This window comes from Podarcis erhardii, assembly GCF_964252035.2.
Source record: "Podarcis erhardii genome assembly, chromosome: 3".
NCBI lineage: Eukaryota > Metazoa > Chordata > Lepidosauria > Squamata > Lacertidae > Podarcis > Podarcis erhardii.
The window spans coordinates 3,103,779-3,131,254 of record NC_138507.1 but is presented as its reverse complement, the minus strand read 5'-3'; the positions used below and the strand labels follow the sequence as shown (position 1 = coordinate 3,131,254).

At 43.0% G+C, this 27,476-nt stretch overlaps 1 protein-coding gene across 4 annotated transcripts in view; it reads left to right on the top strand.

Annotated features, from left to right (window-relative positions):
* The window catches only part of EHBP1 (EH domain binding protein 1), a 279,413-nt gene that overhangs the window by 191,488 nt on the left and 60,449 nt on the right, over positions 1–27,476 (top strand). For 2 of the 4 annotated variants that reach the window (XM_081855472.1, XM_081855473.1), the window contains 2 exons: positions 10,124–10,271; positions 16,155–16,268. In XM_081855472.1, coding sequence (XP_081711598.1) covers positions 10,124–10,271; positions 16,155–16,268 — 262 coding nt within the window. The remainder of the gene's footprint in view (positions 1–10,123; positions 10,272–16,154; positions 16,269–27,476) is intronic. The other 2 variants (XM_081855475.1, XM_081855474.1) reach the window with 1 other exon arrangement.

Here is a 27,476-nt window from a genome sequence, read left to right as displayed (position 1 = left end):
AAACATTCAGCTCTTTTATTTTCATCAAGTATGCCCAGAATTTAGCAACTGAGATTTTGTTCACTTCACGTATGTATTTTGTGGGTTATTCTAAAACTCAGTCAATAGAGAGGACAAAACAAACATGTAATCCCAAGAGTGATCAAAGATTTAATCTGACCAGATGGGACAAACTTGAGAAATTTTTTGACTTTCCACTCTGTTTTTAAACAAGAGAAGCTGCTTTCCCTTACATCCTCCCTCCCCCTTTTCTTTGTTAGAAGCGGGAGAGATCAGGCCATCCCAAGAGAAATGAGCAGGTGTGGCCATTTGCAAGCATGTCTGCTTATATTATAAACCAGCATAAGAAAAGTTTGAAATGATTTGAAAAGATCTTCTAAACAGTTGTAATGTTTCATCCCAAATCCTATTTATGCAAACAAGAGCTGACCAAGCTTACGCTAAAAATCCAGCCTGCCCAAACCTTTAAAGATCTTGTAATTTTTTTCTTAATTTTCCCCCCTCTTTGTTCTGTAGCATGTGAATAGGTACCTTTTTGGTAATCCTTGCCTCTGGACAAGAAGGAGAATTCTTTTGCCTTCTAAATGGCTAATAACAAAGCCGTTCTTGCTGTCTAACGATGAAAAGGGTAGCAGTCAAGTTCTTTTTCTTAGCTGGATTATGTAATTGGGGCATGTCATGGACAATTTTGAGAGAGAGCTCTGTTAAATGCTTTCAATGTAATGTAGTGTAATATTTTCATTTTATGTTTAACACAGTAATTTTGATTTAATGAATATTATTTATATTTCTGTACCCTGAAGTTTTTTTGGGGGGGTTGTGTTATCATAAAACTAATGTAATGAATGTTGGTAGGGCTTTTTGTGTAACTTTATATAATGCAGTGAAAGATATTGATAATTAGTTCAAACTCAGCAAAATATTGTTAAAAAACAGAAAAAAATACTTTTGCTGGAATTGTGGATTTGTTTTTTCTCTAATCCATTAACCACCTGTTCTTTGTTTTTTTCTTAAAAAGTGTTGTGGGCTTAAATGTTTTATTTTCTTGAAGGGTTTATGAATAGATTAATCATCTCACTAACTGCATTCTCACATTATAATTCACCTTCACCAACCCATAGCATCATTTTTGACCAAAGTAATGTCACTCACTGACATCTGCGGCAAGTACAAAAAGGACCCCCTAATGGCAGCCATTTTTATTTGCTTCTTAAGATCCAAAGGCTGCTGAAAGAACAATTGGATAAAGTTAAGAATTCGAGGGGCCTGATTTTCTTGTTCCTGTGAAATGAAACTTTAGTTCTTTTTCTTCTCATTCCCCTTAAAAGCAAAAGTCTGTTAGGGGGGATGTGGCTGTGTCAAAGCCGTTGGGATGCCACTGCTGATCACTTTAATTACTAGGACTAAGGAGGATAAAATTAAAAGTAGCACCATTGAAGCAGTGGAAGAAAGCTTGCCGAGATGTCGGTGAACTGTGAAATATAGAAATTGCATTCAAACACTTTTTTCTATAAGAGGGAAACAAGGAATTATATTATTTATTCCTGAAGAGTTTGCCCTTAATGTTGTAGAAGTTTTACTACCTAGGGATTCATGTTGCTGAAATTTAGACTATTACAAAGTGGGGCAGGGGAGACATACCAGGCTAAATTTTTATGGGCAACACATGAATTATTTACCTATAAGTGATTACTTTTTTAAAATACGGGTGCCATTTCAAACTTCAAATGGAGACAACACAAGCAAATATAAAGCGGAGGGAAATATCCTAGCACCCTTGATATAACGTATGCAGGTTTTTATCTGTTCTTTGTATGGCAAAAAATTTTTTTTGCTCATCATAATGAAGCTTTCTGGAAATTAAATAGATTTTGTGTGAGGAGGCGATCTGTCTTTATATCCCGATGCTGTGTTGTATGAGATATTTTTTAGTGGTGTAGCAGAGGGCAGGGGGCTGTGACCCTAGGCGCAGAATATTGGGGGGCACGAGACAAGCCCCCCCTCTGCTCGCCCAGCCCCCGCCGCTGATAGGCGGGCGCTCACGCAGCAGGCGGGGACAGGGCACAGAGGGTGCTCTTCACCCTTTGTGCCCTGTCCTCACCCAGCAGCAGAAGGGACGAGGGCTGGGTGAACACCCTCCATCCCCGCTTGGGTGGCGCGCGCACACACACACACACACACACACACACACACACACACTGGGCACCTGTGGACAGCGCAGTGCCCCTGTGTATCCCCCCCAATCATATCCTTCTGCTGAAGGTGAACTTAGAAATTACCAGAGAACTGCCACCACTCCACATTTCTTTCTTCTTTCTGATAATGTTCATTGTGCTGTATCATGTAATGTGACATCATCATGAGGCCCCTCCCCTCATCCAGTACAGTTAGGTAATTTTAGACTCCTGACTTAATGCTACTCTTTCCAGATGGCAATGTATATTACCACACCTACTTCAAAAGGTAGTAAGCTAGCCCTTCTACAGGGGGGGGGGCGCAAATTCCTTCCCTGACAGCACCATTGACTTTATTATTGCCTACCAGCCATGAGGAGAAGAAATATGCAGTGAAATGGCATCACCTAATATTTATGTTGTGTTTGTTTTGTTATACTAGATCAAAGTGTTTGTCAATTGCAAGATCTAGTTCTGCTCTATGTAATCAGCAGATTGCATATTGTGAATGCTGTCAGGAGTCCAGGTTCCCAGCTTGATAACACAGTAAGCGTAGGTAATTAAAAAGGAGGATTGATTGCAAATAGCTCCGGGAGGCTCTAACGAAGCCGCCAACATTATCATTCAAGCTAACCCTTCTGAAGACCCCTTCCGGTTGCTGCAGAATATATTAAACCGTCGCCCCTTATATCTCTTGTTTTACTTCCTGTCTAGCAGCCCTCCCATTTGCCGACGCTTTGGACTTATTGGATCAGCCCCAGCCTCTTCCTGTTCTGAAAATCTGTCTTGGTGTCTGTTCACACGTGTTTGAGCCTCCTGGGAGCTTTGGCTGTGTTCCAGCTCGCTCTCAGTCGTTCCTTTGCCAACCAGCATTCCAATATCCAAGAGAAAGAGATATCAAACACACTATTTCCGTATGATAAGATTGGGACCATTAAGATAGTAGCATCCAACACTGCAGTTTCATTTGCATAACGTGCAGTGGAAATCACTCTTCCTCTCTTGCCACCTGCAATCCCCCACCCCATGTCCTCAGAATGTGTTTCCAGTGGGATGGGAGACCCTCCAAAACAAATGGGGACAGGGCACAGGTGGGAGGGGAGGGAAGGAAGAGACCCTCGTGCTGTCCAGTGTTGGATACAGCCCCAAAACTGTTGAACTCTGTTTTACTTACGATGTCTTAACCAACGTGATATAAGTCATAATGCGGGGAAGGCGGGAGGGGAAGAAATTCCAGATGCTTGAAATGTGATCTATTCCAGGTCTAAAATGCATTCCCCAGGGACACTTTTTAACAGCAATTTATCAAAAGCAAGAGACACTATACGGCAGCCTTCCGCAATCTGGTGCCCTTCAGCTTTTTTGAACTATAGTTTCCAATATCGCTGAACAATGGCCATTGTGTCTGAGGCTGATGGAGTTGTAGTCCAAAATATCTGGTGGTTACCAAGTTGCAGAAAACTGCTATAATGACTATCTTTATTTGATCTGTCCTCATGCATAATTTTGTAGGGTGGTTGTTAGAAGGCCAAGGGGGTAACTATGTTTTTAAAATGGTGTAGTTCAGGTACATTAATGGGAAGAGGTACTTGAATACCTAAGATTCATGCGATGTTCAGATATCTCTTTTGAACAGGCCCTCTGCAGACAGCAGAGTAATCAAGTCAATTCATGAACAACAACTGACAAGAGTGGAAAACTTCAGCAAGAAGATACTTTCAGTAATATTTAAAGTAACATTAAGACTTTCCCCTACAACTTAGTATAGAAATGTTGGGATTCTGTAAGACATTGGCAGTAGCCAATCTGCTGCAAGTTACTGGTTCTTCCTCCAATCTGAACCAACAATTTAGGAAGATAGGTGATTTTCCTTCTGTTTCAACTTCTCTATCATACTGGGCCATTAAGTGCTCCTGGTCAGTTGTTAAATAGATTTTATACTAACTCATTTAGACCAATGTGAACATTCATAGCAAGTCTATCCTTTTGTTGTTGCATTTATTTATTCCGAGTTTTTTATTCCCAGTTTGGTTGTTTGATGTTGTAGATCCATACATGCCAGTGGTCCAGGTAGGGATGTGACCTTTACTTTATAACATAAATATACGGAGTTGCAGTAAAACAGGTTGAGGTATCAGTTGGTTGGCCATAAATGGAACTGAATTTGTAGTAGTTTGAATGTAGTGAGTAGATTAAATGTATATTTTTGATGGGATTGTTGCTGGATGTGCCTTTTCGAGTGTGAAAGCAAACAAATCAAATATGCAGTTCTGCAACAGAGCTCCAAGGCCTGGGCAAAATTGTCTTTATAGTGTTAGGACATTAGTAGAAAAGTAAATCAAGGCAATCTGATAGGGAAACAGTATTCTGTCAATCAGGCTCAAGATATTGTGCTGTGTCCATATACTTTGTTTACTGTAGGGTTTTATGAGTTGTAACCTGCCCATGCAAGCTGTTAATGAGGCTAAATCTTGCTGCTTGAGGATTGAATTACAGCACACCTCTGGGCTAATGGTTATAAACAGAAAGTCCCATTAGGGCTGCATTCTGATTCATTCATTTGCATTTTTCCTATTGTACCAAGAACAATGATGAGTAAATAGCTACAAACAAACAATTTACATGGAAATGGGTAAAATGTCCCTAATTAGTATTAGTGTTTGTTTTATTACTGATTGCTTAAGCTAAAAACTGGTATGTTGCAGGACACTTAATGAGCAATGCCAGGTGTGGATTATTCCATGTCTTACCATTCTTTGTAAGAAAAGTAAATTGCTAGTACTGTTTTTGCAGACTGCAACAACTTACTTGAAGGGCATCTACAAATACCTTAGGAGACATATCAGTCAATTTTGGTCCATGATGTATCCTTTTTTCGTCACTGAATAATAGCCATTCAACACATTAATGATTGGCATTTTTTATTACTTGGTTTGTTCAGTTGTGACTGTGCATTTTTCACTTAAAAACAGGTGTTTCTGTTACAGTTCACATGCTGCTGCTGCTTTTCTTTCTTTGTATGTATGTCTGCTTCTGTCATGTTTTCTGTTGCTTCGTTGCAGTGACAAGATTTGCTGATTTGCTGTCCACGTGTTTTTTTTGGGGGGGGGGCTTTGTTTTGGTGACATTGCACTAAAACAAGATTACGCTATCCCCAAATGCATATAATGGGTTCATAAGGTAATCATAAGCTTGATATTTTGGCTATTTAGGGTGAACAAAGAGTGTAACAAAGTTAAGGTGTGCTCACAACAATCCAGCCCTTTGAAATAATAGCACAGGCACAGACTTTCTGTGCAACAGTGTTTGGCTAAAACCAAAACTTAAGGACACTTATTTCTCTGCCAGCCATTGTACTTGGATCTGGACTTTCTAAGCAAAACTTGATTGTATCTTACCCAGCAGTGCTAATCCAATGGCCTCACATAATATTTTGTAGCTGTCTGGAGTGCAGAGCATGCAAAGTAATATAAGGACAGGTTTGTGGGTACATGTATGATTCTGCACATGGTACTTGAGCATTGATTCCTGAGAGTATTAATTTTGGAAGAGTTATAAACAAGCCAGTAGTGCATCATGCTAGGAATATGTGTGGATAGATAAAACACCCCCTTTTTTTCAGCAGACAACTCACTTTTAGAACAAGCAAAGGGCAGGGCTACTTATAGGTAATGATAGATACTCAGATTCATTGATTGATAATATGAACTGAAATTAGAATTTAAACGTTCCAGTGTGGTGCTGGTGATTGTAACTCTTGGAAATTATTGTCAGGAAGAGCTTTTGCTAGACTACATTGTTAATGATATGGGGTTTTATCCAGACCTTGAGCTAACAGGCCTCTGCTTGCTCAGAGTCTGGATAGGACCCTTTGTTTCTGGTAAATTGGGCTTGGAGCCAGGCTCTTGCTTGTGCTACTTCATCTCTTTGTAAGGTGTGTCAGTCTTACAGCCATTTAAGCATTTTAAGTCTGCTTGATGGATTCTTGAAAAATAATGATGGAGCTACATTTTTGGCTTCTTACTATACATGTAACAGGTTGGAGTGAATTTGTTCTAAAAAACAGTTGCATCCTCATTTCAGAAGGCTAAATGTAAAACACTTAATGCAATAATCCTTTATTCAGCTTACAGTAGGACAAGAGATACACAGCTGTTTGATCAGTGGAACAACCACTGTATCCAGTACATCAGGGGACGGCAAACTAAGGCCCGGGGACCGGATGTGGCCCATTGGGCTCGTAAATCCGGCCTGCGGACCCTGCCACTCACTCGGTCAGTCCCTGCTCTAAAGCGGCATGGTGCAGAGAGCTTGCCACACGGGGGCTGACTTCTGTGATGCTGGTACTGCAGACGCCTCTGGGCGATGCCCCTTCCTTCCCGCTGAGGCGGCCACGTATGGCCAAGAGCCAAGCGGGAGGAAGCAGCGGGGAGGCTGCCTCCACCGCTGCCCAGGCCAGTAGCATGGGCTCTGCGCCCCACAGACCCCTGGTCAAGGCAGACGACGCTGCCAAAGGCGAGGCAGTGGCTGCAACGTGGCAGCACGGGGGGTCCCTTCAGGAGAGGGGAGGTCCGGCAACCCACAAGGTCTGAGGGACAGTGGACCAGCCCCCTCCTGAAAAAGTTTGCTGACCCCTACAGTACATCCTCATGCTTGGAAGAAAGGAAAAACACTACGAGGAAATACAAAACCAGTAATTGTGTCCATAGCATTCTTAGAAATACTGCCACAATCCAGCAGCCAGAGCAGCCTACACATAGAGAAAGTCAATTAACTTAGGGTTGCCTTATGTCCGGTTTTTCCTGGACATGTACTTTTTTTCAGGGTAAAAATTTCTGTCCAGGCAGATTTTTAAAATTTTTGCGAAATGTCTGCAAATACAGTGGTTTGAGTCCTCTAACAATTTAGCTACCACATAAGGCATCATATGGCATCCCCACTCACCCACCTTCCCAGCCAGCTCCAAGGCTGCGGCTTAGATGCTAGGAGTACAGGGGCTGGAGGAGGAGCCTGAGCCTAGGTCAGGCGTGTCCAAAGTCCATTTTGGGGGACCAATCCGGCCCACTGGTCGGTTTAATCTGGCCCCCACAGGCAGTTCCTCCCCTCATCAAATCTGGCCCTCTTTGAAAAAAGTTTTGACACCCCTGGCCTAGGTGTTCTATATTGCATGCTGAAAGTCCTTGGTTCAGATGCAGCAAACCCATGCTACGAAAAGGAGGAGAGGTCTCCAATACTCAAGCATACCTGAGCCAGTCAGAAGTGTTGGAATCACATATGGCAATGTAAAAACCTTTATTGAACAACATCTGAGATGAAGGGTATCCTGAATGGGAAAGACAAATGTGTGGGCAATTCTAGAATGAAGTATGTACAGTGGCTTGGCAGGCAGCAGGGTAGCAGATCTAGTGTTCCTTATGGCACCAGCAACCAGGGGAATCCTATGCTCTGTCAGGGCAACATGGGCAAAGCAGTCAGCAATTTAAACAAAAAATAAAAAAACCATCTGCCTATTGAAAACTTTCCTTCATATAGAAACCTAATATGTCAGGGGCAAAGCTGAACCGGAACAGTTTCCACTAATACAGTTTTCTGTAACCCAGTGGTGGAAAACGTCTAGACCATGAGCCTAATCTGGCCTTCTAGGCCACTCAATCTGTTTGGCCATGCATGTCCCAGCGAGCCCTGCCAACCTTCCAGTCATTGTACATCATTTACATGACACCACATCTTTAGGCAATTTTCTTGCCTGATTACACCTAAGCAAGTGCCTTCAATGCTGATCAGAACTACTGGGCTGCAATTGGGACTTTTCTGAGAACCCCCATTGCACTGCTATGTAAGCACTGCCCACAAGATCTGGCAGTGGACAGATCCTGGCCAGGCTAGTGGAAAAGGAACAACAGAAACTGCTGTGCTCCTTTTGCTAATCTTACTAACATTCCGTTTGCCTATCTACTCTACTTCTCACTGCGTTCAATGGAATTTACTTCCAGGTAAGCATGTATAATGTTTAGTTCTATAAAGACCCACTCTGTGAAGCAGATTATATCATAGAATCCAGAGGCACCACCTTGGGCCGAAGGTGCATGCCTGATGTTGTATGCATCATGTGCATTGTCAGGAGGAGGCGTGCGTTGGTGGCGCCATGCAGCTTCAATTGTCATGGCTCCTGCCCTTTTGCACTCAGGAGCCTGCCTTTGATGCTGTGCCATACTCAGCTTCGCAGTTTGGCCTTCGCCTTCTCAATCCCCTCAATATTTGGGTGTTGAGCCCACTGCTGAGGAATATTGGGGATGCTGATGACACCTCCACCACCTAGGGTTGGCGCACCTGATAGAATCGTAGGATTGTAGAGTTGGAAGGGCGGCATCTAGTCCAGTCCCCTGCAGTGCAGGAAATCTCAGCTAAAGCTTCCATGACAGATGGCCATCCAACCTCTGCTTAAAAACATCCAAGGAAGGAGAGTCCACAGTCTCCCAAGGGAGTCCATTCCACTGTCAAACAGCTCTTAACTGTCAGAAAGTTCTTCCTGATGTTTTGTTGAAATCTCCTTTCTGGTAACTTGAATCCATTGGTTCAACTCCTACCATCCAGAGCAAGAGAAAACAAGCTTGCTCCATCTTCCAGATGTGTGCACGCATGTGTGTGTCCGGAAAAGAGAAAGCAGAAAGGGTGAGTGTTTCTGCTTGTGGGACACGAGGATCATTCTTGGACTTCTGCTGTTGTGGGGCCTGGGACTAGGAGGATCATGTTTGGAAGGCTGTGTGTGCTCAGTTTTTGAATGTATTTTAGTTTTATTTGGCTTTATTCCATTTGAGTGAATTGTGTTTCTTTATTTTTCTTTATTTGTTCTTTTTTACTTCTTGCCTTATTCTGCTTTGTTTTGCCCTGCCCAACACTGGAATGCAGTCCTTGGAAGGTTAATCACATTTGAATCTGGCACTCCAGCTAAAAGAGATTCCCTATACCTGCCACAATTCTGTTCAGGTGTTGGAGAAGGGTACTGAAAAGGGGCTTACATAACACATACCTTTACCTGGAGTGTGTTTAATTCTCTCTGACACTTGGCCAGGATGATATAGTCCACCAGGCTCACTCTAGAATTTATACTGGTAATTTGATTATTTCCTTGAGCAATGTATATCTTTCAAGTTAATTGTTTGTTAATGTTTTTATCCCAGCCTTCCTCCATATGCAATATTCATCACTTGGGGTTTCCATTCAAGTATTAACCAAGTCCTGATTTGCTTAACTTAAGAGAAGAAACCTTCAGAATATTCCTCTGTTACAGGCAGATATTTTACATGTACTTATTCTGTCAAACAGGAATTCCAAAACAAATGTATTTTTCCATAACAAGCTTTAAAATGTTTTTGTTCCTCCAAAGTGGGAAGATCTTAGTATCCATAGCTGTCTTTATTTTAAATACTGATTCAGTAGGGATTGTTAGAAAATAAAATTTCAGCTTAGTGTACTTCCATTTTGCACCAGTATCAATCTTAAATAAGAGTGAACCTTCTAATATAAATGGAGCTTCTTTATGATACCGGGGCTGAACTGTGATTCTTTCCATTCATTATTTGACTGTGTACATCTCCTTTTAAAGATGTATTAGCACTTTGAAACCAGTAAGACTTGAACATACTGTGGTGTTGCATGGTGGCCATACGTTTTGGGTACCTATCAGCCTCAGATTACATTTTTATAAACCAGTTAATTTTTTTAAAGATCTAATACAATAATTGGAGAAATTATTAGGGTTAAAAAAAACCCTGATTCCAGGATGGCTCTAAAAAGTGTTTTGTTGACACCCAACTGATATGGAGCTTCCTATTTATAACATGGGCCAAGCACCATGCTGTAAACCAGTTACTATCATGATGATCAGATTGAGAATGAAATTGCATTTCTGTCAATTACTGAGTTGGCAACTGTTCAATATATCTTAGCAGCAAGATGAAGAGCGGCGTCGGCAGCTGAGAGAGAGAGCTCGTCAGCTAATAGCAGAAGCTCGATCTGGAGTGAAGATGTCAGAACTTCCTAGCTACAGTGAAATGGCTGCAGAAAAGTTGAAAGAAAGGTCAAAGGCATCTGGAGGTGAGTTAAGAAACCTTGTATCTCATTCCTATGGCAACGCAGAAACCTGAGGAAGACCTTCTTGAAATTTGCTTTTATTCAGACTTCAAATGAGCTTACTGGTAATTTTTGTTCACCAAATACACGTATCTATAGATATATGCCATATCTCTTAATTTCACACAGTCAAAAGAATAGCCACAACTTGAATAAAATTATTGAGCTAGATGTAGCCAGAACTATTGTATTTGAGATCAGGGATGTATCAGAACAACTGATTCAGATAGTAGGCGTCAGGTGTGTCCAATTAAAACAGAGCAAGGCTCTTGGGGTGAGTTTACACAACTTGATGTGTAGTGGGACAATTCACTTCAGAACACGTGTGTACAAAAGGCTCTTGTTTAACTAAATGAAGCTAGTTCCACTAGGAGAAGAAGAATGTCCCAAGTTTAGGCACAGACAAAGACTTTCTCTGTCTTGGATACAATGATCACCGGGCCTGGTTTTGATTTATTGATAATTGTTTTATGATGTGTTAAGTCATGTGTTAAGATGGAAAAGGGGAATATACATATAATTAATTAATTTGAGAACACTGTTCTTTAATGTTGCTGTGAAACATTGTGGCATCGGATCATTAGAGTAAATGATCTGCAACACCTTTGCAAGTATAAAGTTCCATGATTCTTTTAATATCTTTTTAGGGCTTATACCAAAACATAGATGCAGCAGCTAATCCTATTTGCTTCCATGCAGCCTTTATTAGCTTGTTCAACAAATCTTTATTAAATGTTTTGGACAAGACCTACACTTGGCATAATGTTAGCATTTTGCATGAATTTGACAGTCCAAATTCAGCAGCAATATGCACAGCGATTTAAGTTACTTGAGTATGAACAAGTCAAGCAGTAGTTGTAGATGCTACACGTATGTAATTTCACATCTCTTTTTGCATTTTTCATCTCAATTTAGTATGTTAATTTTATTATTGTCCGTGCTGATTTCATCCCTATTTCTCTCCCCCCCCACTACTTCTTTCTTCACATTTTTAAAAATAAAATTTAATAGTACATAGGTTGCAGGCTTTTTTATCTTTAATTTTGGCCACCAGTTAAATTGTCGAGGGAAATTGAATATTTTTCTATTGTTTCCCCCCTCTAGACTTGTCCTTGTCTTTACTGAATTTGTAAGCACTCTCAGAGATAACCTTTTATTTGGCACAAGCACAAAAAATCTTATAGCTTCCTTCTCTTCTTTTGTCTTGATTTTGAATGAGGCACTTTAAAAAGGGGAGTGAAGCTCATTTGACATTTTTGGTAAGATTTAACTCCCCTCAAAACATATTTAGTTGATCATGACTTATGCGCTATTTCAAACACTGTGGCTTGTCTTCATTGTAGTGCTAAGGGAGTCGTTTCACCAGGGCAACATGGGGGGGGGAGAGGGGATATACACCTAAAAATATTTTAAGTGTGCATTTAGAACATATGTTTGTAGTTCTTCTTGCCTGATCATTTACTTGCCATGTGTGTCCATCAGCTGTCAGATTTTCTCCCTGCTCATATCAGTGCCACACAACTATTTTTATATCCTGCTGTTGCTCTGGGGCAATAGAAGGCCAGTGTATGGCTGCTAATGGATATTGTTGCCTGCCGCCTCAGTCTCCAAGTGGTGTGAGATTCCAGGGGTTCCAGGCGCTTGCCCAGGGTTCATGTTTCCTTTCGAATGAGGCACAGTGGAAGACTGTGGTGTCTTTATGATATATGGTTTATTTACACATATATACAACTTAGCATGGAGGAGTTCACAGCATTAACACCCCAAGAGGCCCTTGCTTCCGCCATAGCCTCACCACAACATTTACCTTGGTAAGTCTACATTTGGTGTAGAAGCACATAAACTGCTTTCGGAAAACCAAATAATTTTTATTTTACCTTCTGAAGATGTCAGGTAATGCTGAATAATAATAAAAATTAAAAACTATTAATATGTAATACAACTACAAGTCTTTGCAATCATTTTAAACCATTTCAATGCAACTGTACACACATTTAACTAAATTATATTAATCTAACCAAAATATCTTTTGAATTCCCAAATAGCACCCCTCATTTTTGGAATATAAAAATTCAACACAAGTCTGCTATTTTTTTGAATAATATATTAAAGATAAGGGCACATATTTATACCCTTTCCTCTGTACTCATTCTGAGTGTTCAATACAATATACCCCATTACATCTGTGTAGAACTTGCTTATTTGTCTGTTAGTTTCAGTGTTGACATTGACAACATTGATCTTCCCAGCTTTCATTCTCCCCACAGATAATCAAGCATAGCACCAGTTTATCTCATTTTACTCATTGTGTTGTTTCCATGACTGACTCAGTGCCTAGTGCGGCAGCTCAGCACAGGGTTCTGCTTCAAAGTTGTGACCACCTACTGCTATGGCCTATTATCATAGAGGAGGAGGATGACCAAGATGTTAAAGGGTCTGGAAACCAAACTTTATGAGGAACAGTTGAGGGTGTTGGGTATGTTTTGTTTGGAAAAGAGGAGACTGGGTGGTGATACAATAGGCATCTTCAAATATCTAAAGGGCTGTCACATGGGAAATGGAGTAAGCTTGTTTTCTCGTGTTCCAGAGGCTAGGACCCAATCTAATGGATCTAGATTATAAGAAAGGAGATTCTGACTAAACATTAGGAATAACTTTCTGACAATAAGAGCTGCTAGGCAAAGGAACAGACTCCGTCAGGAGGTTGTGGACTTTCTTCCATTGATGATTTTTAAGCAGAGTTTGGATGGCCATCAGTCAGGGATGCTTTAGTTATGATTCCTGCATCACAGAGGGTTGGACTAGATGACCCTTTGGAGACCTTCCAACGCTACAATTCCACCTGGCATGCTCAGAACAAGCTAAATGGATTGACACTATAAACAGTTTAGTTAATGTGATGGTGCTGTTGTACAGAAACAAGCAAGGAGAGATCAGATACATGGCACTCCTTGAGGAGTCAGCTTGTTCTTTAAGCTGGCAGAGTGCAATTTCTGCACACGGGAAATGTTGAGGTTTACAGACAGGGTGTGGATCCAGGTGACTGGAGACATACCAAGCAGTGTTCCAGAAGATAACCAGTAGATTCACAACCCTCTCTTGAGACCTGCAGTTTTAGAGTTTCAGCAGAATGGCTTATAGTAAGGCTTGTACCCATTTTTGGTGGTACCATGTTTTTACTTCTAGAATGTTGTCTGAATACTTTAGAGAAAATTATGAGTTTGGCATGTTGCTAATTTTGCCATTTTGGAGGTTTACTGAAGAAAAAAGAGATGGGCGACTTACCCCAAGCTTTCCCTGTTTAAACTCAAAACTGATGGGAAATCTCCCAGCCAAAATCAGGAGATCATAGACAGTGGTGGAGGAGGGGGGGGCGGGTCGCCCCGGGTGCAATCTCTGAGGGGGGTGACAAGAAGGTACCCTACGGGGGGCTCGCCCTACTGACCTCGGCCGCTGCTGCCGCATGCGGAGGATCCTCCGCTCACGGCTGCAGTGGCGGTGAAGGGATCCCACCACCATCCACACAGTGCTCAAGTGGCGCCGTCAGCAAACTGCCCAGCTGCGCATGCGCGTGCAGTACGTACCACACATGCACGTGTGTAGCCCCATGCATGTGCAGTACATACATTGCACGCACATACACCGCTGGGCGGTTTGCCCCGACACCCCACACGGTGTGCTGGTTAGCCTTCCTTCACCCCTGATCACAGATCATTTTCTAAAATGAAATGTATGGAAAAAATGCTACATTCCTCCCTTCCAGCCCTGGCCCTCCCACCAGCCCTTCCCTTCCAAATTGTGCCCAAAATTGTCAAGTTGGATCTGCAAGTATATGAGAAGGCACAAAATCATGTTCTAAGGTGATATGAAAGGCAAAATCAGACTTCAAATTTGAGTGCTGCACATAATAGGTTTTATTCAATGTAGCACCATTCTAGTGACTCAAAGCTTTCTCCTTGCACAATGGAATGTTCTCCCTTTCTACTCCTGTGTTCCATAAATCAGTCCAACACACCAGAGCAGATTTGGGAGCGGCAACAGGCATGTGCAGGAGGAATAGAAGGGGCAAATCCAATTGTGATGTAAAAGGTGTAAAGTCAGCTAGAAGAAAGCACCTTGAGTTTACAAGGTCCAAACATTAGAATGTTCACCAGTATTCAAAGATAAAGTGAAACCTTCTAGAATATAGGAGCACCCCTTCATGACAAGTCTTGTAAGGTCATCAGTGTCATGGCAAATGCCAGCAGACCCCCATAAAAACAAAAGAGGAACCCTCTTGGATCAGACCAAAAGCCCATCTGGTCCAGAATCCTGTTCTCTCAGTGCCCAGCCAGATGACTATAGAAAGCCTCCAAATAGAACCCAAGTGTAATAGCAGTTTCCCCACTGGGTTTTCAGAGGCATACTGCCCCTAACAGCAGAGGCAGAACATGGATAGTGGCCTCTGACAGCCTTCAATTTCTCTAATTCTCTTTTAAATCTATGTTAGAGTTGTTGGCTATAACTACATTTTGTTGTGGTGAATTACATAGTTTAGCTAGGTGCTGTGTACTACCTTTAATTTGTCCTGAATCTTCCAACATTCAACTTCATTAGATGACCTCAGGTTCTCTTACTATATGAGAGAGAGATTCTTTCTATCTACTTTCTGTACACCAAGTAGCACTTAACATGTTATTCCTAACAGGGGCAAAGCTACACAAAATGCTTAGGCATATTTTGTGTCCAAGAAAGCACAGCAACCAGTCATGTCCCCAAAAACAATAATAAAACCTCCTTAAAGCTATTTAAAGATTATTCCAAGTACATCAAAAATAAGGTCAGGGTCAGAACTGTTGAGGCTCAGAAAGAAAGAAATCTTCAGGCTAGATTCATCATTGTGATGAGACACTCAGCTGCACATTGACTTCAGCGAGATCTGAGCTCTTCACTCCAGATGGAAATAATGCTTTGTGTGTCAGGCAATGCAAAAGTCATGCATGCCCTAGAAGAACCGTTCGGAACCTAATCTAAGCCTGCTGGATCAGGACAATCTAATGCAGCATCCCGTTCTCACAGTGGCCAATCAGACTGAAAGCAACAACAACAATGAATACCAATCATATTCACTGGGTCGGTTTCCATTCTGGACATCTGGACATGGGACAAATAAGCACACATTACCAATTTCCACTCCCTTTTCCATTTATGTCAGAATTCCATGTAGGGGTTCATTGCTTGGGGTGGGGTGCTTGTTAGCTAGGATGTCCTCTTTCTGAAGTCAGGGATGGCAGTCTAGGGACAGCTACTACTAATCCTGTCCTGAGCCAAATCTAAAGAAACTGCCCCAAGTGGACAGAGATCACTTTGTTCAGTGTCTGGTCCCCTATCTGGCAAATGAGTAGAAGAATTTACAGGGTAGCAAAATCTGTGTGCTCTTCCTCACAGCTGCAGCAATACTCTTAATCTGCACAGCGATTTATTCTTCTGTTTTACAGAACATAGGAATCTGTGATAGACTGATCATATTGTCTACTCATAGTAGCAGCACAAAAATGTGTAACCCCAGTAGGTGCTTTAACATCCTCTCCACTTGGCTGAGCAGTAAACTTGAATTTAAGTTAACAATGCACAGCTTGGCATGTTTACAAACAGGATGTATATACAGTGTGTGTGCAACAGATATTTTCTTTAAAGAGCATTATTTTTCTATGGACCAATTGCTACATTTCAGTGACTTTTCCCATTTCTGTGTCATAAATGATGAATGTGTTCAGTTGACACTAAAACACTAAAAGTTTTCATTGATGTGTTGTGGTGCATGTACAGGATGAAAAGTACTAACTTTGTTATGACATGTTCCCACAGATGAGGGTGGAAATGATAATATTGAGGTAGTTACTAATGAGGAGATTCCTGAATGCACTGTTACTGCCGGTGAAGATCAACATACTAACCTAGAAAATGACCTTGATTCTGATGGTAATTAAACTAATGGCTATTTTGTGTCTTTTGCATGACTAACACCAGTTTCCTCATCAGTGCCTTTTGTAATATGTCAGCCTAGTATTACATCTGTTTGGGACCTTTATAACCCTTGGATTAATTTATCTTTCATGAATGCCTTCTCTGCATGATTAGTATGGTTTCAGTTAACAAGAAAATGATTGATTATTAAAGATTTTAATATATGTTTCTAATATCTCCAAAATGGGGTAAGAATTAACAGAATATCTTTTTTTGTTCTGCATATGTAGTTATTTTAAGTTAATTTGAACTGGACATTATTGTTACCGGCAATAATTTATGTAGGTTTTATGACTGAGTGATTTGCAAAATGAAAATGGTGGCTAATGGCAAAGGCTGAAGCCCTGTGTACATTTACTTGGCAGTAGGCCCCATATATTAAGGCTATACATCCAAATTATAAATCATCTAAAGCAGGGATCAAAGTGAGCCTCTGTTGATTAGAGAGGAACTCCCCTATCTCACATGGACAGGGAGAATTCCCATAATCATAGTAGCATCTTTTAAAGTCTTCTATAACTTATGGTTACCAGAATTTTTTCAATGAATCCAGGGACTTTAAAAAAAAAAAAAATTAAGCTGAGTAGCAACAGGGAGTCAGTAGTGGGGATGGTGAGGCCCAAGCACACAGGCATATTGTATAAAGTTGCAAAGCCTTTCTTTCTCACCCTGTGAAACATAAATGTGCAGTTTTTTAAAAAAACTGGGCAACGACCGGCCGTGACTCCCGAGCCTCCCCCGATGTGTCAAAACAAAGGGGGAAGGGGGCAGGAGATCTTTACCGCCAGATGTCCCTGGTTCCCCTTCGGCAGTGGCAGCAGCAGTCAGCAGCCCGGAGCCAGCCTAGTAGTGCAGTTGGCTCTGGCTGGCTTCAGGAGCTGCTCACTGCCATGGCGCCCACCATTTTTCTTTTCCAGAAGTCCCCATATGATCTGTTGTGCACAAGACACATCATATGGGGACTTCCAGAGAGGAAAAATGGCAGGCACCACGGCAGTGAGCAGCTCCTGAAGCCAGCTAGAGCCAACTGCACTGCTGAGGCTGCCGCTGCCACGTTTCCCGGGCACAGATTTGCAAATCTGGGGACATTCCGGGGACGGAATGTGTCCGGGGACAGATTTGCAAATCCAGGGACGTCTGGTAGCCCTACTATAACTATGCTATAGTTGATTATAGTGATGGCAACAAATCCTAGTATTTGTTCATTTTCTCCTGAAAGTGAGGATTGTTGGTTATGTCCCTTTGTGTTCCGAAAGTAATAGCAGGAGACTTATTTAGGCTAATTTAGGTTTATATTAATCACAGCTGTCTGCTATAGAAGATCTATTTAATTTATTTCATGGGACGCTGGGAACAGTGGATTGGGTATTTCCACTCACATGACCTCAGGTAGGAGCAAAGACTTGTGGGAAACAGGCACTTCCTCTTCAGTTTTTTTCTCCTGCCTGACTCAGCAAGATGTTTGTCCTGGCTCTCCTGCTTCTTCAGATAAGTTTTCAGTTTTGATCTCATTTTATTGTTGCTTTCTCTTGCTAGTTTTCCTTAGTTTTAGCAACTGTCTTGAGTCTTGCTATATATATATATATATATAGCCATATATATTTATATATATATGGGACATGGGTGGCGCTGTGGGTAAAACCTCAGTGCCTAGGACTTGCCGATCGCATGGTTGGCGGTTTGAATCCCCGCGGTGGGGTGAGCTCCCGTCGTTCGGTCCCAGCTCCTGCCCACCTAGCAGTTCGAAAGCACTCTTAAGTGCAAGTAGATAAATAGGTACCGCTTTATAGCGGGAAGGTAAACGGCGTTTCCCTGTGCTGCGCTGGTGCTGGCTCGCCAGAGCAGCTTCGTCACACTGGCCACATGACCCGGAAGTGTCTCCAGACAGCGCTGGCCCCCGGCCTCTTAAGCGAGATGAGCGCACAACCCCAGAGTCGGTCACGACTGGCCTGTACGGGCAGGGGTACCTTTACCTATATATATAATGTGTGTGTATGTGTGTATATATATATATGTGTGTGTGTGTGTATTCCAAAAAAGCATTTCGTTCTTCCCCGCCCCTGTTTGTCTGCCTTAGCAACCTTATTGTTTTCTTTAGTTTATTAAGTTTACTTTCTTGCAGAATGTCCCTGTATATTGCAATCCTACAGGGTCGCTGAATATGCTCTTTTTTCTGATGCTGAGGCTCCGTTTTGCTGTGCACCATTTTATTGATTGAATGTAAAGATAAGCAGAGGAAAATCCTACTCAAGGCTTTTCACACTCACAGCTCACTTCCAGGGCCTCTGTTCAACTTATTTGTTGTGCCGGGGGGGGGGGGGGGGAGAGAGAGAAAAAAAGGGGGCGGGGGAAGGACACCAAGAAATGTGGGCCAGTTCTTGATCTGAAGTTCCTAAATCGCTGTGTTGCTTACAAAAAAATCAAAATGGAGTGCTTAACCTCCATCAGGGAGGTTCTTCATGTCGGCAACTCTCATCAATATTTGAGAACCATACCTCCATGTTCAAATGCATTCAGATCAACCAAAGTATCTATGGTTCGCCATAGATAAGCATCATTTTCCGTTCCAGAGTCTCCTGTTTGGTCTAGCCTCTTCGCCCCAAGTTTTCTCAAAGATAATGATCACCCTAGTAGCGCACCTGCATCTACAAGGCATTCATATTTAGCCGTGCATAGACGGCCTGCTCCTTTGGGCAACATCCCTTCAACAGGCTCATCTCCATTGGCACATCACCCTCAAAACATTACAATCTCATGGCTTCTTGAACAACTACAAAAAAAGCTGCTTGACCCCATCACCAAGGATCATTCACCTAGGTGCCCTGCTAGATACAGTTCAATATCTTGTGACTCTTTCACCAGAGCACATCAGCAAAATCTACGCAGCAGCAGCTGCAATCTTAAAGACAAAAAAAGATGACAGTCAAATGTCTGTCAATAATTCTAGGACTCTGCATGTCAGCCTCTCAGATTACATGTTGGGCACCACACAAGAACCCTACAGTGGTTTTTACTTTGGCATTATGGGCAATCATTCACAATCGCCCCAGGTCTTTGCTCTTATCTCCTCAACTCAAGCTGTCCATTCCGTGGTGGGTGCAAATCTCCAATCTTCAGAAATCATTCAGAAATCTGTGCAGCAGTCAGATAACCATGGACACCAGTTTACAAGGATGTCATTGTCAATAAATCTACACTCAATGCCTGTGGTCAAGCTCAGAGGCCACTCACTCCATCAATTGGCTAGAGTTGAGAGCAGCCAGACTGGCAAATGTTCACTTTTCTTGTCTTCAACTCCATCACGTCCTTCATCAAACAGACAGTTTAACAACGAAGGCCCACATATCTTGTCAAAGAGGCAACCATTGAGAATCTCTCCAGAAAGAGACAGCTCTTCTCTTCAGTTGGGCTGAGCATCATCCCCTCAGCCTCATGGCAGAACATATTGCCGGCGACGGTAGCCAGCAAACAGATTAGTTGAGCAGATAGATAGATAGATAGATAGATAGATAGATAGATAGATAGATTCTTTATTGTCATTACACAAGTGCAACATTGCACAGTGCAACGAAATTGGATGCCATCCCTTAAAAAAACAACAAAAGCAAAACAGCAACAACAACCAAACAAACCACATTCCAGCCACACCCACACCCACACCCATCAAACTTCCAGGTCACACTATCGAGTTACAGCATTCAAAAAGGCCACAGCTCTTGGATAGAAACTATTTTTCAGTCTATTTGTCCTTGACTTGATGTTTCTATATCTCCTGCCAGAAGGCAGTAGTGCAAACAGACTGTATCCCGGGTGAGATGAATCCTGCAGGATGTTGTTTGCTTTCCTAAGACAACGGGAACCGTACAGTTCTTCCAAAGATGGGAGAGGATGACCAATAATCCTTTGGGCTGTGGTTATGACCTTCTGGAGCACCTTCTTCTCCCTAGCTGTACAACTGGAGAACCAAGCACAAATACAGTATGTGAGAATGCTCTCTATGGAGCCTCGGTAGAAGGACACCAGCAGTTTCTCACTCAGATTGTTCTTCTTTAAAAGTCTGAGGAAATAAATTCTCTGCTGAGCCTTCTTCACCAGAGCAGTGGTATTTGCGCTCCAAGTCATGCCCTGATCGATAGTCACTCCCAAAAACCTGAATTCCGCCACCCTCTCCACCCGTTCCCCGTTGATATACAAGGGCTGAATGACCGCCTTTTTTGTCCTGTAATCCACCACCAATTCCTTGGTCTTAGCTGTATTAAGAGCCAGATTGTTCTCTCCACACCAAACACAGAGCCGCTCCACCTCGTCCCGATAGGCGGACTCATCCCCTCCTGAAATGAGCCCCACCACCGTAGTGTCATCAGCAAACTTGATGATTTACTTGATGGTAAATCAGTGTTTCATTAGATTCAACACCGCTGGGATCCTCTACAAGTCAATCTCTTTGCTCACAAAGTTCTCCTGCAATGATTTTGCAAAGTTTTTTGCAGATAAATTCGCTCAGATTCGGGAAGAAGTAGACTCCACCGTGGGAGCAGGGCCGGGGCGGGAGAGTGCTAGAGTTCTGTCTAGTCAAGTTGAGTGGGATCAATTCCAATCTGTGGATGTGAGGGCGATCTGGCTGCGACATCTGTCACCCCATTGATTGCCAGGGTTGATTCGGCTGATCTGGCTGGCTAGGCGGGTGTCCCCTTCCTCCCTCACCGCTCCATGTGCGTCCCTCCCGAAGCTGCGCGCTCGGTGGAAGAGGACGACCATCCCAGATAGAAGGAGTGTACCGTTCTTCGGTCAAGGGTATACGATAGCTGCGCTCCCCTGCTAGAACCTCCAAACAAGCTCAATTCCAATCTGTTACCTCCGAGGATGTGGACAGGCTGCTTGGACGAGTGAAACCAACCACCTGTCTCCTGGATCCTTGCCCATCCTGGCTTATAAAAGCTAGCCGGGAAGGACTGGGCGATGGGCTTCGTGGGGTGGTGAATGCTTCCCTCCGTGAGGGAGCCTTCCCAGACCCGTTGAAAGAGGCAGTTATTAAACCGCTTCTTAAAAAACCATCTTTAGATGCGGCCACGATGGCCAACTATCGCCCAGTCTCAAATCTTCCATTCTTGGGCAAGGTGATTGAGCGAGTGGTTGCCGAACAACTCCAGGCACGCCTGGAAGAAGTGGGCCATTTGGATCCCTTCCAGTTGGGATTCAGGCCTCATCATGGGACTGAAACTGCCTTGGTCGCACTGGTTGATGATCTCCGGCGGGCTAGGGACAAAGGTGAGAGTTGTTTCCTAGTTCTGCTGGATCTCTCAGCGGCGTTTGATACCATCGACCATAACATTCTTCTGGACCGTCTTGAGAGGCTGGGAGCTGGGGGCACTGTCATACAGTGGTTCCACTCCTTCCTCCTGGGCCGTGTTCAGAAAGTGGTGGTGGGGGATGAGTGTGGGGTGCCTCAGGGTTCTGTCCTCTCCCCCATGCTTTTCAACATTTACATGCAGCCGCTGGGAGAGATCATCAGGAGGTTTGGGCTGGGTGTTCATCAGTATGCGGATGATACCCAGCTCTACCTCTCTTTTAAATCAAAACCAGTGAAGGCGGTGAAGGTCCTGTGTGAGTGTCTGGAGGCGGTTGGGGGATGGATGGCGGCTAACAGATTGAGGTTGAATCCTGACAAGACAGAAGTACTGTTTTGGGGGGACAGGAGGCGGGCAGGTGTGGAGGATTCCCTGGTCCTGAATGGGGTAACTGTGCCCCTGAAGGACCAGGTGCGCAGTCTGGGAGTCATTTTGGACTCACAGCTGTCCATGGAGGCACAGGTCAAATCTGTGTCCAGGGCAGCTGTTTACCAGCTCCATCTGGTACGTAGGCTGAGACCCTATCTGCCTGCGGACTGTCTCGCCAGAGTGGTGCATGCTCTGGTTATCTCCCGCTTGGACTACTGCAATGCACTCTACGTGGGGCTACCTTTGAAGGTGACTCGGAAACTACAACTAATCCAGAACGCGGCAGCTAGACTGGTGACTGGGGGCGGCCGCCGAGACCACATAACACCGGTCTTGAAAAACCTACATTGGCTCCCAGTTGCGCCATTATGGCCCCGCAGGCCTTGGCTGTCAGAGATTCAGGCTTTTTCAGTGACACCACCATTTCATCTTCCTGTATTGTCCACTGTACTTTGCCAGGGACTCATCCGAACTTAGAATGGTTGAACCTGACTGCATGGTGTTTAAGTGCCATAGACTGAAATCTCGTGGTCTGGATGAGAATGTTATCTCCACCATTCTAGCTTCCAGACGTCCATTCACAAGACATAATTATCAATCATCGTGGTCAGCCTTTACCTCCTGGTGTAAAGCTTCTCATCTGTGACCACACAGAGTAGCGGTTCCGGATGCTGTCCGCTATCCCCAACATGGTCTGCAAAATGGCCCATAGCCTAATACTTTAAAACATCACCTTTCCATCATTTCTTCGATTTTAAGTTCTGTTGGCTGTTCTTCGTTGTCACAAAATCTGCTAATCAAACGTTTCCTCAAAGGAACTATGTTACAGCATCCTTTGGTAGCTTACCATTTTCCACCATGGAACTTACATTCTGTTCTGTCAGCGCTGCACGGCCTCCATTTGAACCGCTACACCAAATCTCCTTAAAGAACCTTTCTTTAAAGTCCTATTTTTGGTTGCGATAACTTCAGTGAGATGGGTTTCAGAACTGTTGGCCTTGTTGGTCATTTACATACCTTCCATAAGAATTTACGCATCTTCAATAAGGATAAGCTCCCTCCTTTCTACCAAAAGCTCTTAACAAATTCCATGTTCAATAGGAACTCATTCTCCCAACTTTGTAGTGACCAAAACATACATCGGAAAAGTTTGGCATTCCTTGGATGTCCGCAGGGCCTTAAAAGTGTATATACAGCAGTTTTCATCCTTCCACCTTAGGAGGAAAGGTCGCTTCAGCTACACTAGCTAGATCGATTAGGGGTGCATTTCCTTAGCTTATGATACTATGAAATTGGCCCGCCCATCTCATATTTTGCTCATTCCTCTGGGTCAGCCTCGACTTCTGCTGCCTTTATGGCTAATGCTCCTTTAATAGATTTTTGTAGGGCAGCCGCTTGGTTGTCTCCCTCCACTTTCACTAGACATTATAAATTTGACCAAGTCACCGTGTCTTCAACTGAGGTGGCTTTTGGTCGTACAGTGTTACACCAAGTTTTGTCAGCACTGTGGACCCACCCATTTATTGGGAAGTGCTGTGGTCTGTCCCAATCCACTGTTCCCAGCGTCCCGTGAAATAAATAGAACGACTGGCTTACCTGAAGTGTAGATTTGTGAATGGGACGCTGGGGACAGTGGAACCCTCCCTTTGATGGTCTGCAGTCACACTTGTTTTTGTTTTTTCCCTTAGGAGGGGTACTGTTGACTCTGTCACTTCTATTTTTATTGATTTATGAGCCAGGAAGGGAGGCAGGCTGCTATTCTTGTTTCACGTGCTTTGGTGAACATTGCTGCTTGGCAAGTCTAGAAAAACTGAGGAGGAAGTGCCTGTGTCCCACAAGTCTTTACTCCTGCCTGAGGTCATGTGAGAGGAAATACCCAATGCACTGTCACCAGCGTCCCACTCACAAATCTACACTTCAAGTAAGCCAGTCGTTCTATTCAGGTTACCATTCAGACCTTATAGTTGATTGAGATCCTGATTCAGTGCTATATGAAGGGAAAGCTACTATCAGTAAGAAATCTCTCTGTGAAGATGATTGAACAGGACCCACAAGACAACCATTTGTTTTTGAGATGTCTAGAAATTGTAATTTTTGCCACATTTGGAACAAAATGCATTTCAAGGTACATTTCCACAGATATGCGTCTACAAGTGACACTTAAAAAAACACACCTCTGGGCCATATAATATGATATGAGCAGCTGAATATACAGCAGTGATCCTCAAACCATTTTCCCCATGGACCTCATGAAAAGCGCTAAGAGTTTTGGCAGGCCACTTAATGAATTCAATTGCCTGTTGTAGCAATTGTAAAGTGCTGTGCTAAGATGTTGTATGATTTTTAATGTTATTTTTGTTGCTTATTTTGTTAGCATTACATTTTATATTGTTATAATTTGAATTCCATAAAAAAATCAAATTATAACAAGAATAAAATGCAATTTAAGAAATAAAAGCAATAAAATAGCATTAAAGGTGAGTATGACTGGTTCATGCAGTGGTGGTGCTGTCTCCCTTCTTTAACCAAATCCATAGACTCACCACAGCCACCTGAATGAAGCTCATAAACCACTGGGGGTCCACAGACTATAGTTTGGAAATCCCTGCACTAGACTGTCCTTGGCCTTTTTTAGAAACCGCGCTTAATGCATTTTTTAAAGTAACATTGTTTCATCATTCACTGGAATTTTTCTGAAATCAGGTTCATCTATATTCAGAACATTATGGTGAAAACAATTCCTTGAAAGAAAATCCTTTTAGTAATTAACACATGCAGCTTAGTAAAGAGATAGGGTGGTAACACGGCAAGTCAGTGATCTTTCTTGGGTTCCTGTAAGATTATTACTTTTGCTATCAACCAGAACTTGGGTACTTTATTCTTATGGATTATTTATGGTACAAAGCCTAGTAGTTAGTGTCTTGAAGGTGTTTTCCTGGTTTCTTCAAGCATTCAGGAAATACATCTTTGAGCCCACAATCACTTCCTGGTTTCTGTGTTTTCTGGTTTCCATTTTCTTTATGTGGGAATCAAGATAATTCGGTTTGATTGCAGGACCTGTTTGTAATAATACGTATCACTTCAGGACAGACAAAAAGGGGTTCAGGACAGACAAAAGACTTCTGCACATAGCATAGTGTATGGAATTTGTTCTCACAACAAGCAGTGATGACCACCAACTTAGATGGCTTTAAAGGTGGATTGGGCAAATTCATGGAGGAGAAGACTATCAATGATTGCTTTTTCCAACCTCCACTGCAGAGTGCTTATAGCTGGGTCATTAATCTTGTTGCATGCCACCTCCAGTCTCCAAGCAGTGCATGTCTCCCTGGGGTTCCATGTTTCCTTTTTGAAATGAGGCACAGAAGAAACAGTCTTGTCTTTAGGATTTATGGTTTATTTACACATATAGACAATCTGAGCCCACAGGGAATGCAGGGGTTCACAGCATTATCACCTCAAGAGGGTCCCTTAGCTTCAACCTTGGATTCAGATTGACATCAGTCATTGTGCTATGCCTGCTGCTTTGTGTATTGGTCACATACCTTGAATTCTACTAACATTGCTTCTTACTCACTACTCTAAGGTCTTTATCTCTCAAGGGAGGGGTCCCATCCATTTGCCATCTCATACTGGGTCCCTTTGATCTTCTGTTTCTTAATGGCCTATCATCCCGGGCAGTCACCACATCACAAGAGACTAGCTTGGCTGAATTAGCCGTTACATTTACTAATTCCAGGAGATTAGAAATGTCTAGCACACAGTTTAATACATATGGGTATGGCACCCAGTTTTAACACTCCAAACCTTAATTTAATTTGAGTTGCTGGAAACCATAGGAAGGCAGAGTAGTCTTGTGTTCAGATCCTGTTTGCAGGCTCACAATAAGCATCTGGTTGGCAAATGTGCTGGAGCATGTGGGCCACAATTCGCTACACACTGCTTGTGCCTTGGAGAGGTGCTGCTAAGATAGCAAAAACAGCATGGGAGGCGGCAGTTAAGAGATACTGGTCTCTGTAGTCACAGCAGGTACCGTGATTCTCCGACACTTTGACTTCATCCCCGAAGGCGCATTCCATTGTCTCTCAAGACAGACGGATGCCAACAACAATTCACTAAATAGTGATTTACTAATAGCAGCAGTAGCAACCAGTTATCTAATCAGGTGTTGCCTCATTCAAACACCTGCTGAAAATGTACGATAGCCAGCTTCCTAAAACTATAAAGAAATGGTTCGGTTGGCCCCTGCCAAGGGTGGAGTCCCAAGTGGTGCCTCTCCACTCTGAGCTTGAGTGGCTAGGAGTCGCTTCTTTGTTGTTATGGGTAAGGTGTGTGGGTTCCTCTGGCAAGGAGGTTAGAGAAGGGGGGAGGCTAAGTATGTCTTTGTACTTCATCATACACAGAGACCACCATCAGACCATATAGGGCATGGATAGGCAAACTAAGGCCCGGGGGCCGGATCCGGCCCAATCACCTTCTAAATTCGGCCCGTGAACAGTCCAGGAATCAGTGTGTTTTTACATGTGTAGAATGTGTCCTTTTATTTAAAATGCATCTCTTGGTTATTTGTGGGGCATAGGAATTTGTTCATTTTTATTTTTTTCCAAAATATAGTCCGGCCCCCCACAAGGTCTGAGGGACAGTGGACCGGCCCCCTGCTGAAAATATTTGCTGACCCCGATATAGGGCATGTGTGGAGAACCTTTTACCCTCCAGATGTTCTTGAACTACAACTTCCACCATCACTGGCCATTGACCATGCTTACTGATGAGAGTTAGAATCCAACAACATCTGGAGGGCCCAAGGTTCTCCATACCTGATTTAAGGCTTTGCACCTTAAATTGGGACTGGAAAAGAATATTCTTTTCGCTACCCTACCAGCATTCTTGCAGCTTTTTGCCATAGATGGAATTTCTGAACCACCTTCAAGGACAGCCCCATATAGAGAACATCACAATACAGTGGTACCTCTGGATACACACACCTCTGGTTGCGTATCCTTCAGGTTACACACGCGGCAAACCCAGAAGTATTTTTCCGGGTTTCGCCACATGCACAGAAGCACTGTATGCACCGCACGCATGCGCAAAAGCGGCACCTCTGGTTGCAAATTCCTCAGGATCCAACCGGAGCTCCGGAACGGATCCCATGCGCAACTGGAGATACCACTGTAGTCTAGCTTTGAGGCTACCTGGCTATCCCTATTCAGAAATGGCCATATAGAGTACACTAACGAAAATGTTCCTAGCTATTCAGGCCACCTGATGTATTGCTGTTTTATGCTATCTTTGTTGTTTATAGTGTGGTTTTAATATTGTTGTACACCACTTTGGAATTTTAAAAACAGTATGTGTTTTAAATGCATACATACATACATACATACATACATACATACATACATAGCTTCACCTAGTTGTGCTTAATTTTAAAGCAGCAGCAGATCTA